General features: G+C 43.7%; 4 protein-coding genes across 4 annotated transcripts; 2 read left to right on the forward strand and 2 right to left on the reverse strand.

The window, feature by feature from the left end:
- Positions 1 to 1,101: 1,101 nt before the first annotated feature.
- B0H65DRAFT_436036 (protein phosphatase PP2A regulatory subunit B) lies at positions 1,102 to 3,110 on the reverse strand (the record flags this gene model as incomplete). Its single annotated transcript, XM_062825219.1, has 5 exons — positions 1,102 to 1,748; positions 1,839 to 2,490; positions 2,577 to 2,674; positions 2,780 to 2,820; positions 3,067 to 3,110. The coding sequence occupies 5 exons, from the start codon at positions 3,108 to 3,110 to the stop codon at positions 1,102 to 1,104; spliced, it is 1,482 nt and encodes a 493-aa protein (XP_062676893.1).
- A 10,951-nt stretch (positions 3,111 to 14,061) lies between these two features.
- B0H65DRAFT_329808 (uncharacterized protein) lies at positions 14,062 to 15,630 on the forward strand. Its single transcript, XM_062823498.1, has one exon. The coding sequence runs from the start codon at positions 14,403 to 14,405 to the stop codon at positions 15,393 to 15,395; it is 993 nt and encodes a 330-aa protein (XP_062676894.1). The 5' UTR covers positions 14,062 to 14,402; the 3' UTR covers positions 15,396 to 15,630.
- Positions 15,631 to 16,640: 1,010 nt separating this feature from the next.
- On the forward strand, positions 16,641 to 17,903 carry B0H65DRAFT_329780 (uncharacterized protein). The gene is made up of 3 exons (XM_062823497.1): positions 16,641 to 17,039; positions 17,207 to 17,502; positions 17,588 to 17,903. Exons 1-3 carry the CDS (start codon positions 16,750 to 16,752, stop codon positions 17,767 to 17,769), a joined length of 768 nt encoding a protein of 255 aa, XP_062676895.1. The 5' UTR covers positions 16,641 to 16,749; the 3' UTR covers positions 17,770 to 17,903.
- Positions 17,904 to 18,405: 502 nt separating this feature from the next.
- Positions 18,406 to 22,528, reverse strand: B0H65DRAFT_436245 (uncharacterized protein; the record flags this gene model as incomplete). The annotated part of the gene is made up of 3 exons (XM_062825236.1): positions 18,406 to 21,340; positions 21,424 to 22,219; positions 22,270 to 22,528. Coding segments are annotated over 3 exons (3,990 nt in total), but the record flags the coding sequence as incomplete, so codon positions are not given.
- Between the last annotated feature and the right edge of the window lie 2,167 nt (positions 22,529 to 24,695).

A 24,695-nucleotide genomic window follows, 5' to 3' on the forward strand; every position in this document is an offset into this window, starting at 1 on the left:
CACTGGGAGGTTCCAGGTTGGGGGTCGTTGTTTGCCGGCCGTGTCTCCTGTGCGACACCGCATTCACTGTGCAAATGGAACCGACAGAACAGCGTCATGTTAATACACACAGCGTAAGATACAGTCATGCATATTTCGTCAAATGAACCGGTATCAATACCACTAACATCTACAATACACCCCTGGAAAGTCCGTTAGCTCGAGACCTCTAGTCAACTTGTCCAGGAGTTTCCACATCCAGTTTATGTGTTGTCTTCGATGACACGGAATTAAGTTAGTATGAATATGTTAAATGAAGTACTGCTAATCTATGTCTGGCTGATAATTATGCATTTCAAAGTATCATTACAGCGTTCAGGACGGGTTGGTATGAGTCTTATTCCGCCAACCAAGCTAACCAAGAAACAACGAACAGGGGGGGTGTTGACAACTTGCCTTGTTTGTAATTCAACCCAACTCGCACTAGGAGACTGGAATTCCAGTATTGATCCAAAACCTGCGCTTAGCCATGTTTTCATATTTATATCTTTGTCATCTACGTTCTGTGCGGAATATCTGGGAACTGGTGGGTATTCATGCCGAGCCAAGCGTTTACACCCCCCATCGTGACATGACACTCGGCGCTCTGTCCTGCAGACGGAATGAGAAGGACATGATGGTTGTTCAACATACGAGTTACTCTCCCCTCTTCGCCCAAGGCTGGCGGCTCCCTGGGCCCTCTGTTTCACTTCCGCTTCGTTCCACACGCCCGCGCTGTCTTCTTCATGGGGTCTTGGAAAAGTCGATATGCCGAACCGGGCGTAGCTCTTCATAACTGCTACTCTCCCCGCAAAACTGCCTCCCAATGCATCCATGACCTATACGTGCCCTGGTCTTCAACCCGACTATCCGCCTCGCTCTTCCTAAAGACGCCACCATGCCCCAGGCCTCGACAGATCGAGCGCGAACAAACCAGAACCGCGAACGCTCCCAGTCAGACTGTGGAACGAGAGGCATAATAGTCTCAGCAGTTGTGTGAAGGGAATCCCAATCTCATCCATCCTCCCGCCTTCGTTATTCTGCCTACAACGCGGAAAAGACAAAAAGCTATAGGAAAAATGGTTAGCTATCAATAGGGCCTAGATGAAGACGCGACCAAGAACTAGCGGGGCAAGAACTTACGTTGTTGGTTGCTGCGATGGCGATGCTGTCCTCGAACGGATGCCAGCTCATATGGAGAATCTTCTTATTGAAGTCGATTTGGTCGGCGTCTGTCTCTTTGCGCATCCTTTGGCCCTGGCCTGCCGCTGCCGGGCTTCCTGCCCGTGAATTTCCCTTCTTACCACCGTTAGCTGTAGGACTTGTCGACGAGTTAATGGGTGTCGGCACCCCAACTTTCTTGGCCTTGAACGCCGACTTATCCGCTTGCAGGACGACCTCCACCTCCTTGTCGGGATCCGATGGGTAGATCATGAAGTTGTTGTTGTAGCTTCCTGTCATTACGTTCTTGGCGTCTCCAGAGAATACAACCTCGAATTTGTCAAAGATGCTGTCGTTTTCGTATGTGTCGCAGAGTCTCGGCCTGAGGTGTTCGTGAATGGGGATCGTCTTGACTGGCTGCCGCTCCATGTTGACGTCCCAAATCTTGACCGTCAGGTAGTCGCGGGAAAGGATATACCGGCCGTCGTGGGAGAATCGAACGTCGGAGATGGAAGATATGATTTCAGAGAAGAAAGACCGGGACGATGGGTCCTCTTCTTGTTCGAACACTGTATCGGAAAAACGAATTGTAAGCAATGGTCAGCGGTAGATAGAGGAGAAAACATTCTCCAAATACGGTTCACCAAAATTCAACGTACTCTTTGCGTGCTGGTCGCACAACGCCCTTTCGCGCATATCTGCCAGCTTGATTGTGCCCTTGGAACTGGCATACATGAACCAGTTGCAGCTCAGAGGGTGGAACTCTGCGGCCGTAATGACCTCTGTCAATTCCTCCATGTTCGCCGGCTTGATGTCCACAATGTTGAAGCTCTGGTCCTGGATATTCAAATTCCATAGGTTGATCCGCAAATCATCGCTGCTGATGAAGGTCTCGCCATCGCTGTTGACGGAAATGCTGTTGATGTGGTACGCATGGGCATTGGCATATGTTCTCCGAGGCACGGCGGCAACGACTGTGTCGTGGTGGGTAAGCCTGGGTAGCTTGAGATCGGCGGGACTGCGAAACTGAGCATGAGGTAAGGCACGGGGTGCGCCTCCACCGCCGGCCACGTTTGCAGGCGTCAAATCATGGGATAGGTTGTTCTCGGCGACAACCTTAAGCGACTTCTCGAACACCTTCCATAGCTTGATCGTCTTGTCGTTTGTCGAGAGGAGGTAGTGGGAGGCATTTTGTCTCCTGCACCACTTGATTTTGTTGATCTTTTCCTCGATTTCAAGAGACTTGAGGTAGTCGAACTCGGGCTCGTGGGACTGGAATTCGGTATGGAACTTGTACTCGCAGGTTTTTTTCTGTCGACAGGTAAGCAAGATATAGACAAGTGGCGGGCCAGCAGGTAGGCCGGAGGGGAAAGGGGGAGTTCTGCAACTCCACTAACCGTCTCGTTCCGTTCGAATAGCACGACTCGTCCACCCTTATCACCAGTCGCCAAGTAGTTTCCGGTGTGGTCAAATTCTACCGTGGAGATGATATCGGCTGGTAAAGGCGGGTCAGCATGGCCGAGGATATTGATGACGTGAGGAGGGGCATTGACGGGCTCCTGGTCGAGGGACCCGTCGTGGGAGGAGGGGTGGGTCGTACCTTCGGTGATGTCCTCAACATCTCCCTTGTCGCCGAAGCATCTGTAACAAAATCTCAGTACGATGAAGTGATGCAAACGCAGGAAGACGAGGCGACGTCTCGTGCAAAGAAGAGCGATGACGGAGAAAGGCGTAGGCCAACGTGGAGCGGAGATCGGACCCAGACGTGGGCGCGGGTGCGGGCACAGGGACAGGCACGAGCGCAATCGCACCGAGACGGACGCTCGCGAGGCAGAAGTCGATGGGAATGGAAAACAAGACGGAGGGTCAGGGAGGAGTTGGACTTACTGGGTGAACTTCCATGTCGGAGAGTTGGTATCTGTTTCCACCATCTTCAACGATTCCCGGGGCCGTGGGCGATTAGATCCCCACCTCTACCAGATATTGGACAAGGGCGACGAGCGGACGGAGGGACAGACGGGCAACGATGGCAAGGGACGGCGTTCCCAATGGCGATGATGGACAAGAAGAGATTTCACGAGCTCCGAGGCGCGAAATCAAGGGATGGCGGAGAGACGGGAGTTGGAGATCTGGAGTAGAGGTGCCCAACAGAGCCCGGGTCAATACAGGTAGGTGCGCTATGGATGTTGTTGCAGGGAGCGTATGTATGGATGAAGGTAAGGGTTGGGTAGGGAAGGACGGGAGGAGGGCAATAAGCAGCGAGCGGAGACTTGGTAGGTGTTGAGGTAAGGTATGTACCTGGCTAGGTGGTGGGCGGTCGGGTGTGGTGGAAGCAGAGCCCGACCCGAGTGGTAGTAAGGTACGTAGGGCGACGAGAGGAGGCAGCTGGGCGGAGGAGGACCTGAAGGGACCGGGATGGAGGGTGTGAGGCTCAACGGCCAGACGTATAACTAGTAGTGCAGCGAAGCGATTGAGGTGCAAACCCAACTGAAAGGGTTTTGTCGCAGCGACGGGACCTGGACAAGACCGACGGGAGGTGTGTGGGCGCCGACCGAGCGATAATCTGACGTTGCTTCCTGGGAGCTACCTCTAGGCGTGGGCCAGCTTCGTGGTGCTGCAGGTGCGCAAAGCCAAGTGATGGAGATGCGGGGTACGTCAAGTCGAGTGCTGTATGCGGATATGGCGTAAATTGTTGTTGTTGAAGGTCAATGTTGTTGCCTTTGCAAGATTGAGCAAAAGATGGTGGATGGAGATGGAGATGGATGGGCCGAGACGTGGGAAGGAGCAGCGAGACGACCTCTGGGCAGGGCAGTTAAGCTTTGATTGAAGGGAATGACGAGCTAGTTAGCGAGGTACGGAGTGGGCACGGGGTGGATGGGCGGGCGCCGAGGTACCCTTTACTGTGGTGGTCAGGTTGGCCCCTCCCTCCTCAACATGGGGTCAGCCCATGCCCCTGTGCGTTGAAAACGCGGTGTCAGTCCCCACTTTTGAATTGAGCCGCCAGATACATAAACATACATCAATATTAATATACCAGACCTTCGAAATCTATAACTTCGTCGTTTTATACTCGATTTACACGTAAATTTAACGATTTTAACTGGATTTTGGAAGGGAAAAGATTTAAGATAGTTATAGCAATAAAGCACTATATAAATAACCAGCAGCGCCAAACGATATACGTAATACTAGTTACTGGCGAGCATCCTCGTAAAATTGTATATATTATTAGTATTAGTGAGCAGTAGGTTTGGAGATTGAAAAAGAATTACGATACGATTAGGTAATTATATCCCTAATTTCGTTTAATATTTAACGCAATTATATTAGCGCCTTAGGTTATAGAGGTTAGTCTATTATAGTTAGTTGTATACGATAGCTTTAAATTATATTTAATTTACTATTGTATAGGAAGTTCTCGAGTTCCTTCGATATAAACCCGATCTATACCTCGATGAGATATAGCACTTTTTAGCTAGCAAATTAAATATATACGTATTACGGTCCGCTATATCGAAGTAATTGAAATCTTCTAATTGGAGTAATAAGAGGATGGCCTATAAAGCCTCCTAGCGCAATGAATTATTGCGGTTAGATTGGTTGAGGAAGATTTCTAAATTCTTTATAGAAATATACGTTTTTATAACGAATTTAGTATCGATAAGAAGGATGGTGCTCGTTATATAAGATAAGCGCTAAAGGGTATATTTTTATAATTAGAGAGCGCGTTAATTAGGGGTAAACGGTTCTAGCTATTATTAATATTAATTATAGATAGCTTTATCGCTATAATATATTATAAAGGAGTAATAGATACGAATAGCTTTATTATATAGTTAAAGGAGGAGGTGCTCCTTAAACAAATTCCTTCCTTGCCCGGTATAGTATTTTAATAATAGATAACGTATTATAATATAAATACCCCTTTATTAAAAACGCGTACGATAATAGAAATATATTACTTTAGTTTTTACTACTATACTCTTTAAGTTTTAACCCTATTAAGGTTTATTTTAATAATATAAAGGTATATATAAAGTGGTTATATTAGTAGGTTGGCGGTAACCAATTAAAAGAGGGCGAGATTAAGAGCTTCTTTAAAGGAATAATGCGGGTAATAGAGTAGGAGGTTTATATTATACAAAGGTATTACCGTTAAGCGTACGTGCCCTTTAACGAATTTAATGAGGCTAGCGAGTTAAAGGATTATGTTGTGTTGTATAGGAATTAATTATACGAATTGAAATTAATAGGAATGGTAGTATAAGATATTAAATTATATAGTAGATATACCGAATTGAGTATGGTTAGAATTGAGTGTAGTTAAATGCCTAATTGAGTAATATAAAATGAAAAAAAAAGTAAGAAAATAGCGTAAATGTGTAATAATAGTAATAATAATGATAAAAACCCTTAAAGTATTAGAAATATTGGAAATTCTTTAAAATCAATATAATTTATAAGTATAATAGGTGGAATTTAAATTTTAAATTATAAAATCGGTTTAGGGATAGAACCTTAACTCCTTCTTACTGGAAAGTATTAGTATAATATTAATATTATTTAGGTAGTTTCGTTTGGATTTAGGCGTCGGTTTTAGGTGGTTTGTCGGTTTTCTCGTAGAATTTAATAATATCCTTAAACGTGATTTTATTAATTGAGATATTATTAACCGCAAAGTAATCGTCAATAACTTTTTCGTAGTTGGGAAAGTTTTTATTTTTGCCAGTAAGGTGGATAGAGTTAATTACCTTTATTATATGTAGTATATCTTTATTTCCTTTACTAACTAGAGTATTAATTTTTTAATAGAAATAATTCTTAAAGAATTATTTATACTTTTAACCTCTTCTTCCTAATATTCCCTTTATTATATTTTTTATTAATTCGTTATTAATATTATTAAGGTCTAAGGCTCCTCCTTCCTCCTTTATTTTATCTTCTTTAACTATTCTTTTAATATTTTCCTCTATATTAATTCGTATTGTTCGGATAATTTATAATTTGTACTTTTTAGTTAATTAATTAAAATTTAAAGCGGATAATTCTTTAATATCATTAGGGTTAATAGGACCCTTAGGGATATTATAAAACCTAATTAGCATCTGGTAGTTAATATTACCGGTACAAACCTTTCTAATTATCCGGTAAAGTATTAAAAATATATAAAATCCGGTCGGGAGCAAGGCGGCAAATATAAATATTTAGCCTGGGCCGTTAGGGGTTTTACCGATAAGTAAAATTTTTAATTAGTTAGCGATTCGATTCTTAAAGCGGTTAAACTATTAACAAGCGGCCTTCTTTATAATTATAGAAATAGAGAGATCGCGCGCGGACTCTAATTATAATAGTTTTAGTTCCTTTTCGTTAGGAATTTCCTTATAAGAAGGCTTTTTATATATAGGGCGCGTACTAGCTATTTTCGGGGGTATTGAAAGGGCGTATCGTTTAATTAACGGAGTGTAACGAAAGTAAATTAGAATTCCGTAAAGGAAGTAGCTACGGTATTCGTAGGCGGAATTAAAACGAAGGGAATTATTAGGCTAATCGATATTAGGAATATAGTAAATTAATTAAGGGTGGCTTAAGATAATAGAATTATCCTTTATTAAATTATAAATAAATAAGTCGATAATTTCGTAATAAACGCCTACTTATATTATTAATTTTAAGAAGTGGGTAATATTACTTTTAGTATAGCCGTCAGTGAAATAAAGGAATTTGGGGGTTACTAGTTTAAAATAAAGGAGTTGGTAACGATAAATAAAACGATAGTCGATAAAATTAAGAGTAGTATAACCGTTGTTAACGAGGGCGGAATAGTATAATTTATACGGTCTATAAGATAAGTAAATAGAAAGATTTAATAAATTAGGGTATTTATAACGGTCATTTATTAAAGATTTATTTATTTTTATAATATTTAATTATATAAGGATAGGCCCTTATTTTCTTCTTTATCCTATAAATTAATAATTCCAAGCGTAATTTAGTTAGGAGGTTATATATTTTCTTAGTTATAAATAGAATTATTTTCGTTGCCTATAATAGGGTCAATAAAATTGGGTTAGTAAACGGAGACCGGGTGGTAATAGCCGCCGGGGTTAGGGGTACTGGGAGTTAAAGTACTTATTAGTATATTTATAGGAGGAGCGGTACTTATAATATTAATTTAATAGCTACCGCCATTGTAGGGACATTAGTAATTATAGCCGTATTAACTTTAAGTAAGTTATTAATTACCGTTATTACCGCTACTATTATTATTATTATTATTATTGCTATTTCTATTTTTATTCTTATTTTTATTACGGTTAGAAAGTTTAATTTCCTTTTTAAATTAATACGAAAATAGTATTCGGCTAAGAAGTGACCCTTTTTACTATAGTAAGTATATGTTATGGGGCTAGAGCTTAGGGGTTAAGCTTAGCTATTGCCAAGCCGTATCCTACCTTATTAATAGGGTCCCTACCTTATTAATAGGGATGCGAGCCTTCTAATTGGCTAGACTTATATACTTGCCTAGCCCGTACGGTCTTAACACTAATTATACAAAACCTTCTTTCGATTATACCCTTTTAGCACAATCTTTCCTCTCTTTCTTTCCTTATTAAATATAGCATTTCAACCTTACACAACTACTTACTATACTTTATTCTTACAAACCTATTATATTATATTTAACCCTCTTTTTTAATACTCTATTATATTTACTATTTTTTCGCGAATACGCCCAAAAAATCTCCCTCTTTATACTACTCTCATTTCCCTTAATAATAATACCCCTTCCTCTACGTCTCTCGTATCACCTCCCTTTCGCCAGTACGCTAAAAGAATCTCTACCGCTCTTACAATCCCTAATAATATTCTTCTTACTCAATTTACCCTATTCGTTTATAATTTATCTTAATTTTAACTACTACTACCCAAACTCTTATCCTTCTTAATAATAGCACCAATTCTCCTTAAAATTTCGAACATTCAAACCTCCACGTAAATAAACTCGCCTTCTACAATACAAACTTATCGCCTACCTTTCGCCCGCTATCAAATACTTTAATAATAACACTTTTCTTTTAACCTCTACTTCCTCATCTCTAAAATATATTACAATTAATAATAAAAGTAACCCAACACCCTAATCAACGCTTCGGTAATAAAAACTAATCGCTCCTCGAATTCCTCGGAACCGACTAAGATATAGAAAAAATAAAAGAAAAAAAATAATAGCGGCGGTAACCTTAATCCAAAAAGCAATACCAATTTCGCAAAAATAAAATCAATCCATCTCAACCCAATTAAGGGCCCAAACGGTTATAACGGCAACAACCAAGAAGAAAAACTCTTAAACTAAACAATACCCTATTAAAGGCAGCCCTAATAATACTAAGAGTAAAGGAGTATTACATATCCAAAAGGAGAGACCTTTATAATTTACTAAATATATTATTTATTAATTAAATAAATAATAAAACTACTATACAATATCCTTCGCCGCCCAACCACACTATTAATAGTATTTACTACAAAACGCAACCGTAAGAAGGCAACAAACGTTACATTTCGTAGGTACAAAAATTACTAAATTACCTTTATAGCAATAAGGGTAAAGCCCTTACTAACAAAGGAAGTAAAGCGATACGAAACACTAAGTAATAGCCTTAATCTAATTACCTCTATTACAAATCGTTAATATAACACGGCAAAAGAAATTCCCTAATAAGCAAGGTCTAAAAATATCCCCTAATTTAATCTTAATACCAAAGCCTTTAGCGCAACTCTATAAAGGTAATACTCAACCGTAAACATCACTAACCCAAATAATTTTTAAGCAAGTAATCGTACAACGTTTATTTAGGGGCTCAATATAAATACTTTTCTTAATACTATTAATTTCTTCCCTATTCAAATAAGCATTTAGTTAGGAACGGTCATTAATAAATTTCGTTATCTTCATATAATTAGCTACTCAATACTTTATACAGTAGACTACACTCTTTAGAAGGGTAGACCGAACTTCCTAAGGGGGAGTAAGGGGGTAGTATTATAGGGCTAAAGCCTAAAGGTTAAATTTAATTATTACTAAACCGTATCCTACCTTATTAATAGAATCCCTACCTTATCAATAAAGATATAAACCTTTTAATTAATTAGACCTACATACTTACCTAACCTATACGATCTTAGTACTAATTATACAAAACCTTCTTTCGACTATACCCTTCTAGTGCAATCTTTCCTCTCTTTCTTTCCTTATCAAATATAGCATTTCAACCTTACACGACTGCTCGCTGTGCCTTACTCTTGCAGACCCGTTACAGTATATATTCTGTTCTTTATATAGAATTTGAAAATTTTATTATTAATTATATGAAAGAGTTAGATATCGGAAGCGGATATAGCGTTGAAGTCTATAACGTTACTGCTTTAATTAATATTAGCTTCGGGGGTAGAGGCGTTAATACCGGCACCGGTAGCGGTATTAATTTTATAAAAGGGGTTAGCGTTCTTCTTATACTAATCCTTATTTTTTAGGTTCTTAATTAAATTGCAGACTTTTAGTAAACTATTCTTCGTATTTATTATTAGCGGGCTAATTATTCTAATAAGCGAAAGTAATACGAATATATTCGTTAATCTTTTAACGAAGGTAATAAATCTTTATATTATCATTGAAACTATAACGATCGATAAAGAAGGTAAATTTCTCCTTAAAATTTTATTATTTTATTATTTTAATTATTTTTAATTCTTTTAATTCGTAATAAGAATATATTATAATATTACTATTATTATATTTTTTATTAAGTTCGTTAAATAGTTCGAGGGTTATATTCTATTTTGCGGGCTCGTTAGTAAGGATTTTATTAGATTCGATTTCGATAATTTTGAAGGGAGAGCCTTCAATAGAACGGGCAATTAACGAAAATTTAATACGTTCCGTAATAAAGATCTTTAATTTATTAATTTAAATTGATTTAATACGGAGACGCTAAGTATAATATTTAGTAGTACGCTTAATAGAAGTACTTTTACTATTGAAAGCGGAAGATATAATAATATACATTACCGACCTATAGCCGTTATTGTTATTAGAAGTTATTATTTTAGGGTCTTCGTTATTATTAGGATTTTTAGGAGGTAGGGGCGGGATAGCAGCTTCGGGCTCGGGGACGGGTTTTATTTTAGAGGCGGCGATAAAATATTAATAAAGGTTATTAATATATTTTAAATATTTATTACGTTGCTTCTTATACGCTTTTTTAGAATTAGTACGAAAGTCGGCGAATTTTTATTTTATATAATAATATTGTTATTAAGGGAATTAACGATATTAGAATAAATATTATAGATAGTTTTGAATTCGTCAGCGTAATTATTATGGAAGTTATTAATAACCTTATTATAATTCTTAACTATTTCCTATACGTAGAGGAGGGTTTAAATTTAGATTATAGTAATATTATTATTACAACGTTTAATATTATATAGGGCGGTAGCGAATTTAGCTTCAGATATTTCGAATTCTTTTTATACTTCTTATATTTAAATACGAACGGCGACAATATTATTATAGAGAAAGCAATTAAGGGACCTAAAATTATTTAAAAGACGAGGAATTAAATAAAATTAAATGTATATTTAGTAGCGATATCGATTTAAATTGTTTAATTATTAAAAGATTTGAATGTTTAAATAATATTAGAATAATATTTTTAATTAGCTGGATTTAGAATAGCGAAGGCGCTGATTGCGGTAATAATAAGAAAGTTATCAGTTATTAGGGGAGTATATAAAACGATATTACTAAATATTAATTATTAAATTAATACGCTAAGTAAGTAAAAGGGAAAAGAGAGTACGAGCCGTTTAATAGCGATATTCGGTTTAGTAGTTTATTTAATTCGAGGTTGGGATTGTAACGCGGGGTTTTAATCGTATAGAAACGAGTTTTAACTTCGAATCAATAATATTAAATTAATAACGTCGTAACGATTGAAATTAATTAATTATAATTACTCTTCCCTTAAATAAGTGCGCGCAGCGTAATAGTTAGGTATAATAAATTATTACGGGGCGAAAGAGTATTATTAAGGGTAGGGTAAGATATACGTTATTATACGAAGGAGAGAAAGGGAAGTGTGTATAGAGGATTGGCTATATAGGCGAGAGCTTAGGTAGGCTAATTTGTGCGCGCGTACGTGAGATTATATATAATTAGAATATATGACTAGTGCGTGCGTATATGGCTCTAGGCTATAGCACCAGCTCTGGTATAGTATATGTGTAGTTAGTACAGTGCAACCATACTATAGGCTAGCCCTGTGATATTAATAGTAGCTTATTTACTAATAATAGTGCGAATTTAATTAACGAAATCCTTTATTATTAAGGGGAAGTAATACTTTTAATTAGGTATAATATAATACTAATACTATTTTTACTCTTTATAGTAATTCTTATATTTGCGCTTAGCTTTATATCCCTACGTCTTGACTAATTTATTGTATAGTAAATTAAATGATTCTCTACCCTTCTTTTAGGCTTCGCGCTTAATTTCGCAGCGGTTTTTGAATTCGTATAGTATTAAGTTAATTATTAATTTTTGATTAGAGCTAGCTATTTTAAATTATTTAGAAGTATTAACGGACGTAGCGGCGGGCGCGGTAATAGGTATAAATAATTAATGGTAGGAGTTGACGAATTGGGACCATAATTGGAACTAGGACTATAATTGGAATTGGGAAATATTGTAACTAATTAACCACTCTATAAAAGAGGTAATTCGAGATAGGGTAGGCGTACTAAAGATAGAGGTAGTATTTGGCCGCGGGAGTCCCCTAATAATATAGATATAAGCGGTGATTATAATAAAATATCGTTTAACGGGTTATTAAAGAAAATTGTGTATTACCTTCGAAATATTATAATACTTAAATAGCGTAATTAAATTTTTATAATTACTTCTTTTTGGGATAATATAATTTTAATAAAGCGTAGTACCTTTTTTATTCTTCTCTTATATATTAACCGATTAATTTATATATTGTATAATAATATTAGGGTTTATACCGAAGAAATTATATTCGTTGTAAGTTGTGTTTATAAGGTTGCCCTTTACTTTCCGTACTTTAATTACGAATTCGATACTAAAATTATTATAATCCTTTATATTGATACTACCGCTATTATTTTTCTCAATTCGAATACGGTTAGTTGAAACGAAAGTAAGTAATTTGCTGGACTATATAAGGAGATTATTAAAATAGGTATCCGCTACCTATAGTCCGTTATATATAAATAAAATATATAGAAAGTCGGAGATTAGGGGCGGCCTTCGAAATATTATTATAGTACAGGATTTTTAAGCTAATTACTGACGAGAATGGGGAGTAGGAAGTATAGTATTAATTCGCTCGTTAATTTCGACTTCGCTTTATAACTTCTATAGCGAATATATATATTCTTCGTATAATTTTCAACTATTATTTACCATCGGTAATAAATAGTCTTTATTTTTATTATCAGCTAGGGTTTTGTAGTAAGGAAGTTATTACTTTTTAATTCGACGATATAGTAATTTAGGAATTTAATTATAATTTTAAAGGGGGGCGGGAATTCGAAAGGACGAAGTAATAATAGGAATTCAAAAGGTTAAGGGAATTCGAAAGGTCGAAGGAGTTGAAGAAGGAGCGGTCGAGGTAGTTGGAGGAAGAGTAGTCGAAGTAGTTGGGGGAGCGGTCGATAGGGAGGAAATTAGAAGTTTGAATATAATTTTTAAATTATTTGAGGAGGCAGCGGGAATTGTAATAGAGATTGTATATTATTTGTTAATAGTATTAGCCTTCTTCAGTTTCGAAGTATTACCGCTATTTAATATAGAGTTTCGAATAATAATGCGTAGATTAGATTTAGCTAGTTGGGTTAGTTTTGTAGTAATTATACCGTTTATAGTATACGCTGCTCAAGTAGGAGTCCTTTTATTATCTCCATTTCCGTCTTTTAAACCAGCGTTTATACGAGCTATACGGGCATTAGGTATTGAAAGCCGCTTCGATCGTCGGGGTTTATCCCTATCGTTAAAAAGGGAGTGTTTAAGAGGTATAATTAAGGCGGGCGCGGCGGTGCCTAGTATGAAGCGTATATGGTATAAACTGGCCTATTGATTGGGACCTTTTAATATTAACTTTAATCGATTAGAAGGATCTATGCGAGTATATAGTAGTAATCGGATTGTAAATACCCTCAAGATTGGTGATAATATGGGCGTTTGAAGATTTTACTATTGTCACGTATCGACGGATTTACGATGTGTGTGTATCTGCCGGCTCAATTCAAAAGTGGGGACTGACACTGCGTTTTCAACGCACAGCCTCTATGTCCGCCCGTAGGTTCATTTCCACTTCTTCCAACAGCTTCCGCCAGTGAGCAATTGCGGGGTCCATTCCATCCCGGGCGGCGACTACAACTACGAGATATACTACAACCTCTACACTACATCAACACTGGAAAGGCATGGTCTCTTTGCACCATCTGATTAGCTATTGAACTTGTAGAGATATGTTATGGATCAACATAGCAAAGTGTGTCTCTCCGTCCCTTGACGGCATCATGGGGTTATCGTGCCAATGGCATGTGTTGCCCTGTGGTCCTGTCGTTCTTTGTTCATTGCCTAAGTGCAGCAGCTCTTTCAGCTTCCGTCTTTTGTTCGCAGCTGTCAATTATCTCGGGACCGGGCTTAACGGAGACATGCCCGACTGTCAAGTTCGCAACCGGACAGCAAAATGTGGCAGATCTGGTATATCTGTTTCAAGATAGATGTCATTCAATCCGAGGAGTCTAAAATTTCCAGTCGCTGCTGTAGCCGCACGGCAAATGTCAAAACGCACATGTTGCATGAATCATCCAAAAAGCACGTGTAATTCGGGGGATCCGCAACATTGCAAGAAACCTAGGCCCCGGGAGCCGGGACTAGACTATATAAGTTGCTTGATACCCACCCTCCCACCGTCCGCATCATGGCCCCGGCCCGGGCCAGACAGGTCACAGGGCCTCCATTGGGCAGCACGTTGCTGATTCTTGATTTCTTTTCCTTTTCTCATTCTTATCATCATCTCGTTGGTACGGCTCTTTTTTCTCAATTCTTCCATTAGCGCATCCATCTAACCATCTCAACGTATCACTGGATATATACAACCACCAATCCGTTTTATGAACAAGAGATGGAGAGCAAAGGGTCAATACCTGAGAAGGCCAAGGGCAAAGGAAAGGATGTTGGGACGTCGGAGGATGTCGGCCACAATGGGCAGACCGGGGGCGGGGACGACCTGCTTGCCCGCATCGCCAAGTCAGCAACATCACTACCTTCAGCTTTGTTCTCAAAAGAGAACATGGCCGGCGCAGTTTCAGGGCTAGGCAACGGCGAGAAGGGAGAAGGCTCACGAACGGCGGCGGCAGCGCCAAGGGCCACGGAAAGTCTCGAGCGCGTGGGTGAGAGTTCTGCCCAGCTTCACTCTGCCTCTCATGGCGCCGAGGCCATCAGGTCAGCTCAAACACAAGAACATGTTGCGATGCAAGAGGCCGAATTCGCCGCCTTTCTCGACACCACCGAGCCTCTTTCGGCGCCCGAAGGAACAGACGGATTGCAAGGGACGTGGCATATGAGAAGCAATGTTCCGAGCTCAACAGTACCAACAATAAACAACCAATGGACTCCTTCTCTTCCGGCATCCACTGTCGCCGAACAGGAAGCCCGCGATGGCCAGGAAGTGGTAGCCTTGCTCTCAGGCCATCTGGATCTGGACTCAGAGCTCGCGGGCCCGGAGGAGGATACGATATCGCCAGACGACATGGCTAGCTTGCGCAAGGCTTTATTCGGAAATCAAGACGATCTCAGCACCAGCCCCTCGCCTATTGCGTGGGATCACGCGCTCAACTTCATCCCGCCCTCCTTGCTCGGGTTTCCAACGGCGTCAAGTACGAGGGATCTGCTGGGCACGGACGACGTGAGTGAGGGCTGGGAGACATGGATCGATCAGTGGTCTCGCGTGTTGACCGGCTATCACGACGAGGTTTGGGGAGACCTGGGCGCGCTGGTGGAGGAAGCGAAGAAGGAGGTAAAACAACTAGAGGAAGTCAAGCCGGGCGAAAGGCCGCCGGAGCCAACAGCTCTCTTGCGGCTCCGCGCCATTCTCGGACATTTGCGGGGAGCATAGCGGAGGGGATTCGGGAACGTCCAGACAAGAGTCACGGCCCGTTCAGAAACAGCCCCGGTTCAACGGTCATGGGCACGTTGATTGTGTGTTATCGCCCGGATACTGAAATGACTGAACCCCGTGTACCCGCCATCTCAGTTGCTAGGAGTTGAAGTAGTCGACGTGCCATCGAGCCCCACGGAGAAGAACAGCAAGCATCATAGCTTCATATGAGAATGCCGACGGTGGGGTTCCAGCTGAAAAGAGACAAGGATCATAGACAAAGGGATCTTGAACTCATTTTGGTCTCTGCTGCAAACCTTTCGAAACCTTTTGCTAATTAGCATGGGCGACAGGCAGAGTATGGATCGTATGGATCGTATGTATTTTACACACCCGCTGGGCTACCCCCGTACTGTGTGTGGTGGTTGCTGTGGCAGCGGTGCTGAGTGTTGAGTGCTGATTCGGCCAACAAATGACATCACTGAATGTTACACAAGCGGTGGAGAGATGGTAGCTGTGAGGCTATCGCCTAGATCAACAATTCTAGGTACCCTTACACACACCAGACAATGCCTTTCGAGAAAGAAGATGTTATTATTCAACACCTGATGGGCTTTTAGGGCTGACAGTGTACACTCAATCTCATATTCCCATCCTTGAATCATTTCTTTGCGCAATCCTTGCTTGCTTCAATCGGTTAGCTTACACGACAACCGTATAGCCTGTATTGAAGACACATCATTGGTCAATACAGTCCTACAATCTAATACTGGTTTGTTTGTTAGCTGGGGTACTCGTACACGTGTAGTATTTTGGACGAAATCTATCCCGGGCTATCCCAAACCTTATACCCGAAGTCTCGAGCTAACAAACAAACCAGTATTGGACTGTAGACCCTTTACTCAGAAGCACCTTCTCTAGAAGGTTTTCAGTGACGGGAGACGGGAACACCGGCCAGTCTCGCGGGCACCAACAAGCGCTTGCTCGTAGCTGAGATGTGCCAGCACCCTGTCAGCCCGCCGCGATGGTGGGCTCGCCAAGTCCTATCACGCCGTACCAACCACGATTTCCAGCCTCCCGGGTTCCCTGGATGCGCAGGGTTGCATCTCGGTTTTGCATATAGGCTTCCCACCTGGATGCTCTGGAAACTCATTCACTCTTCACTCATAACTTCTGTGGCTGGTCTGAGCTGCTGCTGCTGCTGACCGACTTCATCCGGAAGCCTCATCGAGAAAGAGCCTCAGAGACCGGACGGGGCTGATAGCACGCTCATCTCAAGCTCACTCAGGTCTTATCGAACCATTTCTAGCCACATCCCTCTTACCGACTTTATTTGGTTCAACTTCCGATCATACAGATTTACCACTGCATCATGGGTAATCATTTCGGGACATGGCAAGCCTTTGTGCTGTCCTTCCTGGTCTTCTCGTTATCACAGTCGCCCGTCGTCCACGCTCAACAGCCCTTCCTGCCCGTTGAAACAGCGAGGGCACTCAGCAACAACGACGGCAGTGGCAGCACAGGACTCGAAAAACGGCAGGGATGCATCTCCAACTTCTTCAGCTGCTCAGGAGTAGGAGCTGCTTTCAGCGACGTATGTTGCCAGTACGGCTACACCTGCGCCCTTGATCAGAGCAACCAACCGGCTTGCTGTCCTGTAAAGTATGTAAACAACAACATCAACATATTGTCATACTGACCCCCAACTCAACTCATCCCTACGGTACACAAGCATTCTTGCCTGCGTATTGTATCAAAGAGTTGGGTGGTGATGAAAACCTCACACCTCATATCATAGAAAAGAAAACTCACTAACACCTGCACCACAGCGCCGTCTGCACCGGCACCGCCCCGGCCGGCTTCGCCGCCCCCAGCCCAACCGCGCCGGTCTCCTTCGTCGTCAACCCGTATTTCTCTTTCCCCTATGTCGCCACGTACTTCCCGGACGCCGAGCAATGCTCTTCGGCCGTCAGCCAATGCAGCGCCAACTACGTTGCCTGCAGCGACAAGCTGGACGGGCTAGGCGGCCAGTACGGCGTCACCATTGTGGTGCCCGGCGGCGCAGGGACGACCGTGGGCGTTAATGTCGGGACCACGGTTGGGCCTGCGAGTGCTTCCAGCATCTGTAAGTCTTAGCTGCCCTGCTGGTCCTTGAACGGGTTTTTTTTGAGGGGCATCCCGCTAACTGGTTCTCTCTTTCTTCTTTACAGGCAGCAGCTTGTCGAGCGTGGCTTGCCACGGTCTAGAGAATAACATGTGCTCGATGACCGCCACGACCGCCAGCGGCTTCTACTTTGGCACGGGTGCTCCTAACAGGGCGTCCTCGCGCAGAGGCTTTAGCGGCATTCTTGTCGCTGCCGTTGTGGTGGCGACGGTGTCGGCTCTTCTCTGATTCTGCGCTCTCGGGAGGCGCTTACCCCTATCGGTTTTGAGCAAATCGGTGACGGACACTTGAGTGGAAAGTAACGAACGGAGTGACGAGGAGCGCGAAAGTGGTACCTTTAATGAGGCCGGTACCTTTTCCTTTGCAGTTATGATATCAACGAAGTCATGAATGAAATTAAGGAGCCATGAGATTCTGTCTTGGTCTGTACGTATGCATCATGATTAGCAACGTCCCAAATCTATAAACGGTCAACACGAATGACGAAATTGCAAAATGTTGTTGAAGACGTTGATTGAAAGCCAAGTCAAAAAGGTCCACAAAGTCGAGTGTGGTGAGTATACGCAAGGATCAAGAAGACTGAGTGACCACAAATTATGGGTGAAAAGGCATATATCGCAATGCACAAAACCAAAGCCAACTCGTCGGACAGAAGCAAAAGGCATCGTGGATTCTCCAAAACATAGCAATTTTTGTAGTCGCTTGTGTACGCCATCGCTAAACTCTCAAAACCATAAAGTTATATAACCGTTTTTCGATATCCATCTAAACTGGGAGCGAAAAAGGCAACATAAAATCAAAAGGAAAAGTGAACAAAATGGAACACATTATAGCCGAGCTAGCTCCCCACTCTTTTCTTTCATTTCATAGCCCTGAGTACCTTGATGTGTTTCCCGTTTGACTGCTCCCCCGAGAATTGTCACGGCCAATTATCCCAACCTCCGCCACACTGCCTAACAGATCAGGCTCGTGACCCTGCTCGACCCTATTTACGTTCCCCTGGTTCACGAATCCGTAGCTTTCATTCAACCCTGATCCCGTTCTGGATCCTCCATAAGCGTCAGCGGAACTCAGATCCTCGCTTACACCAATCGAGGAGCTGGACAGTCTCTTTTGCGAATTGGTGCGTTCGAAGGGAAGGCGTGCAGACACCGCCAGTGACGAGGCGGGCCTGTTTTGTTGTTGAGGACCGGATTCTAGAACTGGCTGGGCGGGAGGTGTGTTGCTAACGGAGCCGTTGCGTGTGTGGTGGTAAGAATTGCGTTTGGAGCTTCTCCGCGGCGGCGAAAGAAGCGGAGACGGGCCGTTGTCCTCGTTCGAAGTCCGATTACCGCGGCGGGTAACTGTCTGAGCCCTACTAGACTGGCTAACTGTCGCGAGGTCCGGCTCAGTTGGCAAACCTTCCGAGTCGTGGTATGTTTCCGTGTCGTCTCGCACATCATCGTTGGTACCCTCTGCTGCCCTAAGAGGCACCGCTTCTGCTGCTGTACGAGCTGCTGTGTCCCGGTCTGCATTGGCCTGTCGCACATTATCCTCTTCGTCGGATTCAATCGGCCCATTACGGATAACTCCCATCGCCACTGGTATTCCTTCGGGCGGCGATTCATCCTCGTAGTCGACCGCTCCGGTACGCATTGCTGGTGGCATACGCGCACTCCTCACTACTTCAAAGCCCTTGCCCTTTTCCTTGCTGCTTCTACCGAGAATGTTCCGAAGCCACCCAGCCGCCGAAGCCATTGGCCCGGTTGGGTCGGCCGGTCCGGTTCCGAGCTTGCGGCTAGGCGCGTCCGAGTTGAGCCTTTCCCCTCTGAGACCGTAATAGTAATCAACTTCGCGAGTGGTGTAATCGGTCCTTGGCGGATACGCGATCATATAAGGACCAGGGTTGGCACTTCTCGACATTTGAGGATCAAATTCCGCGGTGTCGTTGAGCGGTACTCCTGACTGGCTTAGGCGTTTCTGTGACCAGTCGGCGCTAGTCCACGAACCACCTGGTTTGGCATCGGGAGAGTACGCGCTTTCGTTGGTTGTGCGCCTTCGAGGTGGTCTAAAGTAGGGGTCGACAGTCGGCATGCCGAATGCGCTAGGAGATCGTCCTTGAGGTTGGGCAGAAGCCGCAAACGAGAACGTACTAGCCTCTCCAGGTGTGGTCGGCGTGAACGATCCATGGTCAAGATTTCGAACGGCCGTGTTGAGGCTGACGTCCTCAAGCCCAGACGAGCTATGACGGCGATGCTTCGTCATGAGCCCCATGCTCCCTGCCGACTCGCTCCGTATGTGGCCTCCGTTCATAACATAACCGGTTTTGAATGTCTCGTCCGTGTCGAGCATCGCCGCGCTAGAGAGTTGACTGTGTCTGATGGGGCCACCCGCACGCCTGGGCATACGGCGTGACAACTGTCGCATGCCAAAGATCTTGGATAGTCCACCCCTCGATTGCCCTCGAACATCATCTCCACCAGCCCCCAACAGCCGCGCTACAACTTCGACAATGGTTTGGACTGCGTTCAGGAAGAATCCTAGAACGAGAACGCCGGCATGGACGACAAGGATTGCGTAGCCGACCCAGCCCTTTGGCCCTTCTTCAACCTCTAGCGACGGTACAAAGGCCACCATCATGAGTATACTGACGAGACGGAGCCCACTGAAGAGGGTGTGGTAGGCGTTCATCGAGGTTGGAGAGTGGAAAGGGCGAAAGGCATGCAAGGTCAGTATCTGAATGACCTCGCAGATGGCGAGGAGGACCACCTGAGCTACTCCAGCAGGCTGGACAGCTCCGATGGCAATGCCTCGAAGAAAGCTCAGGAAAACTGGTATAAGTGCGAAGGCCGCCGCCTCATCGGAGTAAGTGTTGTAAAGGGGCCCATAAAGAAGCACCGTAGGGAGGTCATCGAAGAGAAACGCCCTTGGCCTCGAGGTAGCAATAAGGTGAAGCAGCCATGCGGCAAAGCCAATGATGAGGACCAAAGTGACAACTGCCAGTGCGACTGTGTAAGCTGGCGAGTGGGTTGCTACCACCAGTTGAAAGGTCGAGAGAGCAACGATGGGTAGCAGGAAGTAGTTCAAGACAAGTCTGACCACGTTGCCCAGAGTAAATGGGAGGTTCTTGTGTCGGAGATCTTCCTCGGGAACCTGCCTAACGGAACGATACAGCCACTTGACCAAGAAGGCTCCCTGGGTAAGGACAAAAACGGCTCCGATGATGACCATTAGCCACACCATCATCCCGGCCCAGATGTCTTCGACCTCCCCCACTCCCACCAAGTGAGCAAGTCGTTCAAGTCCGTACTTGCCCTCGGTAAAATAGATGCCATCTCGCAGGCTTATCCACCCAGGGCTGTCGCTCACAAAGCTCTGATTAAACATTAGTGCCGACCATGAGCCCTGGCTGACGATCGGTTGGTAAAAGCCCGGATAATTGAGGGTTAGGCCGCCGGTTAGCACGACGAATTGTATGTACTGAAGGCAATCTCCAAACCCTGGCGTAACCAAACGCAGCAGGTCGGGGTCACGGCCGTAGTTGGATGTCCAGTGGAAAACATCGCTGGTGCCCCACGGACTAAAAATGGCGGCGAAGATGGTGGCAACTCCGACGAAGACCAGGACTATTAGGGGCAGGAACTTGAGCATCCAACCCAGATTTCCTAGGTCAGGCGTCACGGTAGCCGTGAGACAGCCAATCTGGGTGTTTCCAGAATCTCCGTAAACGATGGAAAACTTGGAGGCAAAGGAGCTGAAAGCATAGGATGAATAGAAGTCTTTGGTGTAGGTCACATAGGGAAGATGCTCCCGATTCGTGCTGAGATCATAGTCAGCCAATAACTCTTGAAAGGCCAAGTGTCGAGTCCTTCAGTCATGAGGAACGGGCGAGATTGAACCTACCTGTTAACCTCCCAGACAGGACCCAAAGGACAGTGTGCGTTCCTCAAAGATTGGTTGCAAAAGTCGGTGCGTTCCGTAGCCTCAGAATACGTGAGAACGTTGATATTCGTAAAAAGAGTGGTGACCTTTGGATTGGCCGAGAACGGTTCTGGCACGCCGACAATCTTGCCATCTTGTTTGGATGTGTCGTTCCAGTCCGGACTGCCGGGCGGGGGAAGCGTGATGTTTCCAGAAGAAGCCACGCCCGTCACATTCCCCCACATGGTCAGCTTTAGCGTGTGTCTGTCGTCCTGATCATCGAACGAGGCATCGACAAAGAGAGGCACCCATTGTAGACGTGTCGGCTTGTCCATTTGGTAGGACTTGTCCAGGCAATTGACCCACGGGATCAGAACCGCCGTAGCGGATTGTACCCAGAGCAACTGCAAAGCCAAGAGAAAGAGGCATTTCAACCTGCCAGATAACCGCAGCAGCAGGCGGCTATGTGAGCCAGGGGCTATGCGTGCGCTTGACCTTGGGCCGTCCTTGTCCGTGCGTCCCGTCCGAGATGATGAGGCGCCTGAGGGGATCATTTTCTGAGATGTCATGTCCGCGCAGTCGACGCAGCAGCCCGCTGGCATGTGGGCACAGACAGCGGAACCTGGACAAAGACCCGGAACTTGAACGCTTCCATCCTCCAATTCCAATGTTCGATCTGGTGCAAGAGCTGCGGATGGCGCAAACCGAAGGTCGAAGGGATAAACCACCGGCATGGTTGAAGATGACAGACAGCAGTGCAGCGGCGATTGTCTACATGCTGTACATATTGAGGAATATCGGAGTCCTTGGGAATCGTAGAAGCAGCACCGTCGCGCAACCTCGTGTTTCGCTTTTCTTTCCCGCCTTGGTCCTTGTCCTCGCCCTGGTCCTTGTCGTTCTTCCCGTCCCCGCCGTCCCCGCCGCCGATGTTGATCGTGTAGTTGGTGCTGCTGTCGTGGATGCAGTTGCAGTTGTAGTTGCGATCGAATGTCTTGGCTGCTTCTTTGACGTCGTCGCAAGGGCTGTAGATGTCGTTGTAATTGATCTGGTGCTTGTCGCGACTGTCGTGGTAGTGGTAGCGATTGCTCTAGTGAGAGCACTTGACTGCTAAAGGTGTGCCCAAACGATGCGCCACTGTGGGGCGCTGAGCTGGAATCCAGTGGAAATCGCTCTGGTCGGGTGCAGGAAGACGGTGAGGCCCAGAGTCGGTCCATCAGATGCCCGCTGACGGAAAGAATATGAAAGAAGTTCAAATCTCGATGTTGGAACGAAGCAAATGGGCCTGGAAGGAACAGGCATAGCAGTTGGCAAGGAAAGAAACCTAAGCATTCAACAAGTTCCAACCCCAGCACACCACTCCACGGCTCCAGCGGCAGCGGACGGTCAGCCGCTTACAGGTAGCACTGCTAGGTGTTGAGGTTCCATGACGGGAAGCTTCCGGCCTGCCAGTGCCTGCGTAGCCAACTTCCACTTCACCGTTCAATGCACCTTATCGTCGCTGATACTGTGTACTCGAGGGTGGTGGGTGAGGTGCCTTTCTGGCTTTGGGCGCCAAGGCTCTTCCACCCTCTCCCCACAAGGAAAGTGGAACACCAAGGTGGCAGCCACACAGGATCCACCACACCATGGCCGAAAGAGGCAGTGCCGCCAGGGGGCAGCAGCGACTAGCCAGCAACAACGGAGCCTGTCCACCATAAGCTTCAACATCCTTCCTTCGTGAAGAAACATGCTGGCATCAATGGACACCAAAATGAGGATTCCAAGTCTTACGGCCTTGGGAGCCATATATAAGGCTGAAATTCAATTGCCCCCAGCAGTCAAGGTAGGACAAAGAGCGATGATCACAAGAAGATGGGAGTTGACGCCCAGATAACCCGCCGGATCAGAGGCTGATTATGGAGTGATGGGCGGCATGTACCCGCTAAATAAACTCGCAAATCATTCGCACGGTATGCATCCTCTGGGTCCCGCTCGTCTAATGACGTTCTTTTCCCGATTGGAAGAATGAACGAACACCATCTTGACTCTTGAGAACAATCTTTACTTGGTATGTTTTTGAGGCATTCTACAATTTCAATTATGCTTGGAGTACATACATCTGTCGTTAAATCGTCTAGCTACCTTCTTAATGAACAGAACCAACTGCATGGTATAAGCAGCCACTCACCCTCACTAGTGTTCGGGGAGGCCAGCAAGCTGTCCTCGACCCTTCCGTGAGGGTATAAGGCTGGATCCAGGGTTGTGGCCCGTACAGAGCTGGATTCTGGGGTGGTCCGTGCAAAGAGTCCGTACACCTACCCCTCATACAAACGAATTTAGCAAAAATTTCTGACCCGCTTTCGAAACCTTCCCTTTCTTACCGCAACTACTACCCTCCTAATCCTTCTGCCCCCGTTCCACCCCCGTTTGTTACCCTTACCCTGGTAATTAAGCGCGCGCGCATTAAGGATTAAATAAATAAGTACCTTACATATACGCACGCTTATTTTTTCTCGATATACTAATACTAGTTTTATTCAATTCCCACTTCATTATTATAGTTCGTAACCGCGGTAAAAAGAAACAAAGTAAGAAGGAAGACGAAAATAAATAGTTTAAAGACGACGATTAATTTAAATAAATCGTATAAACCGATATTAAAACCTTTAACGATACCTAATAAGCTATTTACAAATGCGTTAAAACTTTAATTAAAGATAATATTAAATTAAGTAGCTTTACTATTAACGGCGATAATTTCTTAGATTAATTTATTATTAAATATAGGAATATTTCTATTTCGGGCAATTATAAGAAGATAGCTACCGGTATATCCGTAAATTATATTACACTTTTACTTTATTACTTTTTATATACTAATAAATATGTAGAAGAAGCGCGATCTAATTTTTAAAAATTATTTTAATAATACTTAGGCTAAGGAAATCGATACTACCTATAATACTCGTATAGAAGTATGATTATTAACAATTATTAATAAAGAAATCGATTATAATATTTATAGTAACTGTAGTATATTTATAGTATATTATTCGCTACCTAATATTTATAAGAATATATATAATAATTACTACTATAATACTAATAATAATATATACCCCTTTTACAACGTTAACGTTAACGGCGATATTCCCGGCTCCGTACGCTATATTATACGCCGTTCTAGAAGGGAACTTTCGGAGGACTTTAAATCCCTTAATACTATAAAGAAAGCCCGCAAGGATAGGCTTATTTACCCCGAATTTACTACCTAA

Source organism: Neurospora tetraspora (assembly GCF_033439725.1).
Source record: "Neurospora tetraspora strain CBS 560.94 chromosome Unknown B0H65scaffold_9, whole genome shotgun sequence".
In the NCBI taxonomy this organism is placed as follows: Eukaryota; Fungi; Ascomycota; class Sordariomycetes; order Sordariales; family Sordariaceae; genus Neurospora; species Neurospora tetraspora.

What these genes read in the sequence shown, in the direction of transcription:
- B0H65DRAFT_329808 (XM_062823498.1), top strand. Translation starts at nt 14,403, where the DNA reads ATGGAGAGCAAAGGGTCAATACCTGAGAAGGCCAAGGGCAAAGGAAAG.
- B0H65DRAFT_329780 (XM_062823497.1), top strand. Translation starts at nt 16,750, where the DNA reads ATGGGTAATCATTTCGGGACATGGCAAGCCTTTGTGCTGTCCTTCCTG. An exon ending in CCGGCTTGCTGTCCTGTAAA is followed by an intron (nt 17,040 to 17,206) that starts GTATGTAAACAA and finishes CCTGCACCACAG; the next exon opens with CGCCGTCTGCACCGGCACCG. An exon ending in TGCGAGTGCTTCCAGCATCT is followed by an intron (nt 17,503 to 17,587) that starts GTAAGTCTTAGC and finishes TCTTCTTTACAG; the next exon opens with GCAGCAGCTTGTCGAGCGTG.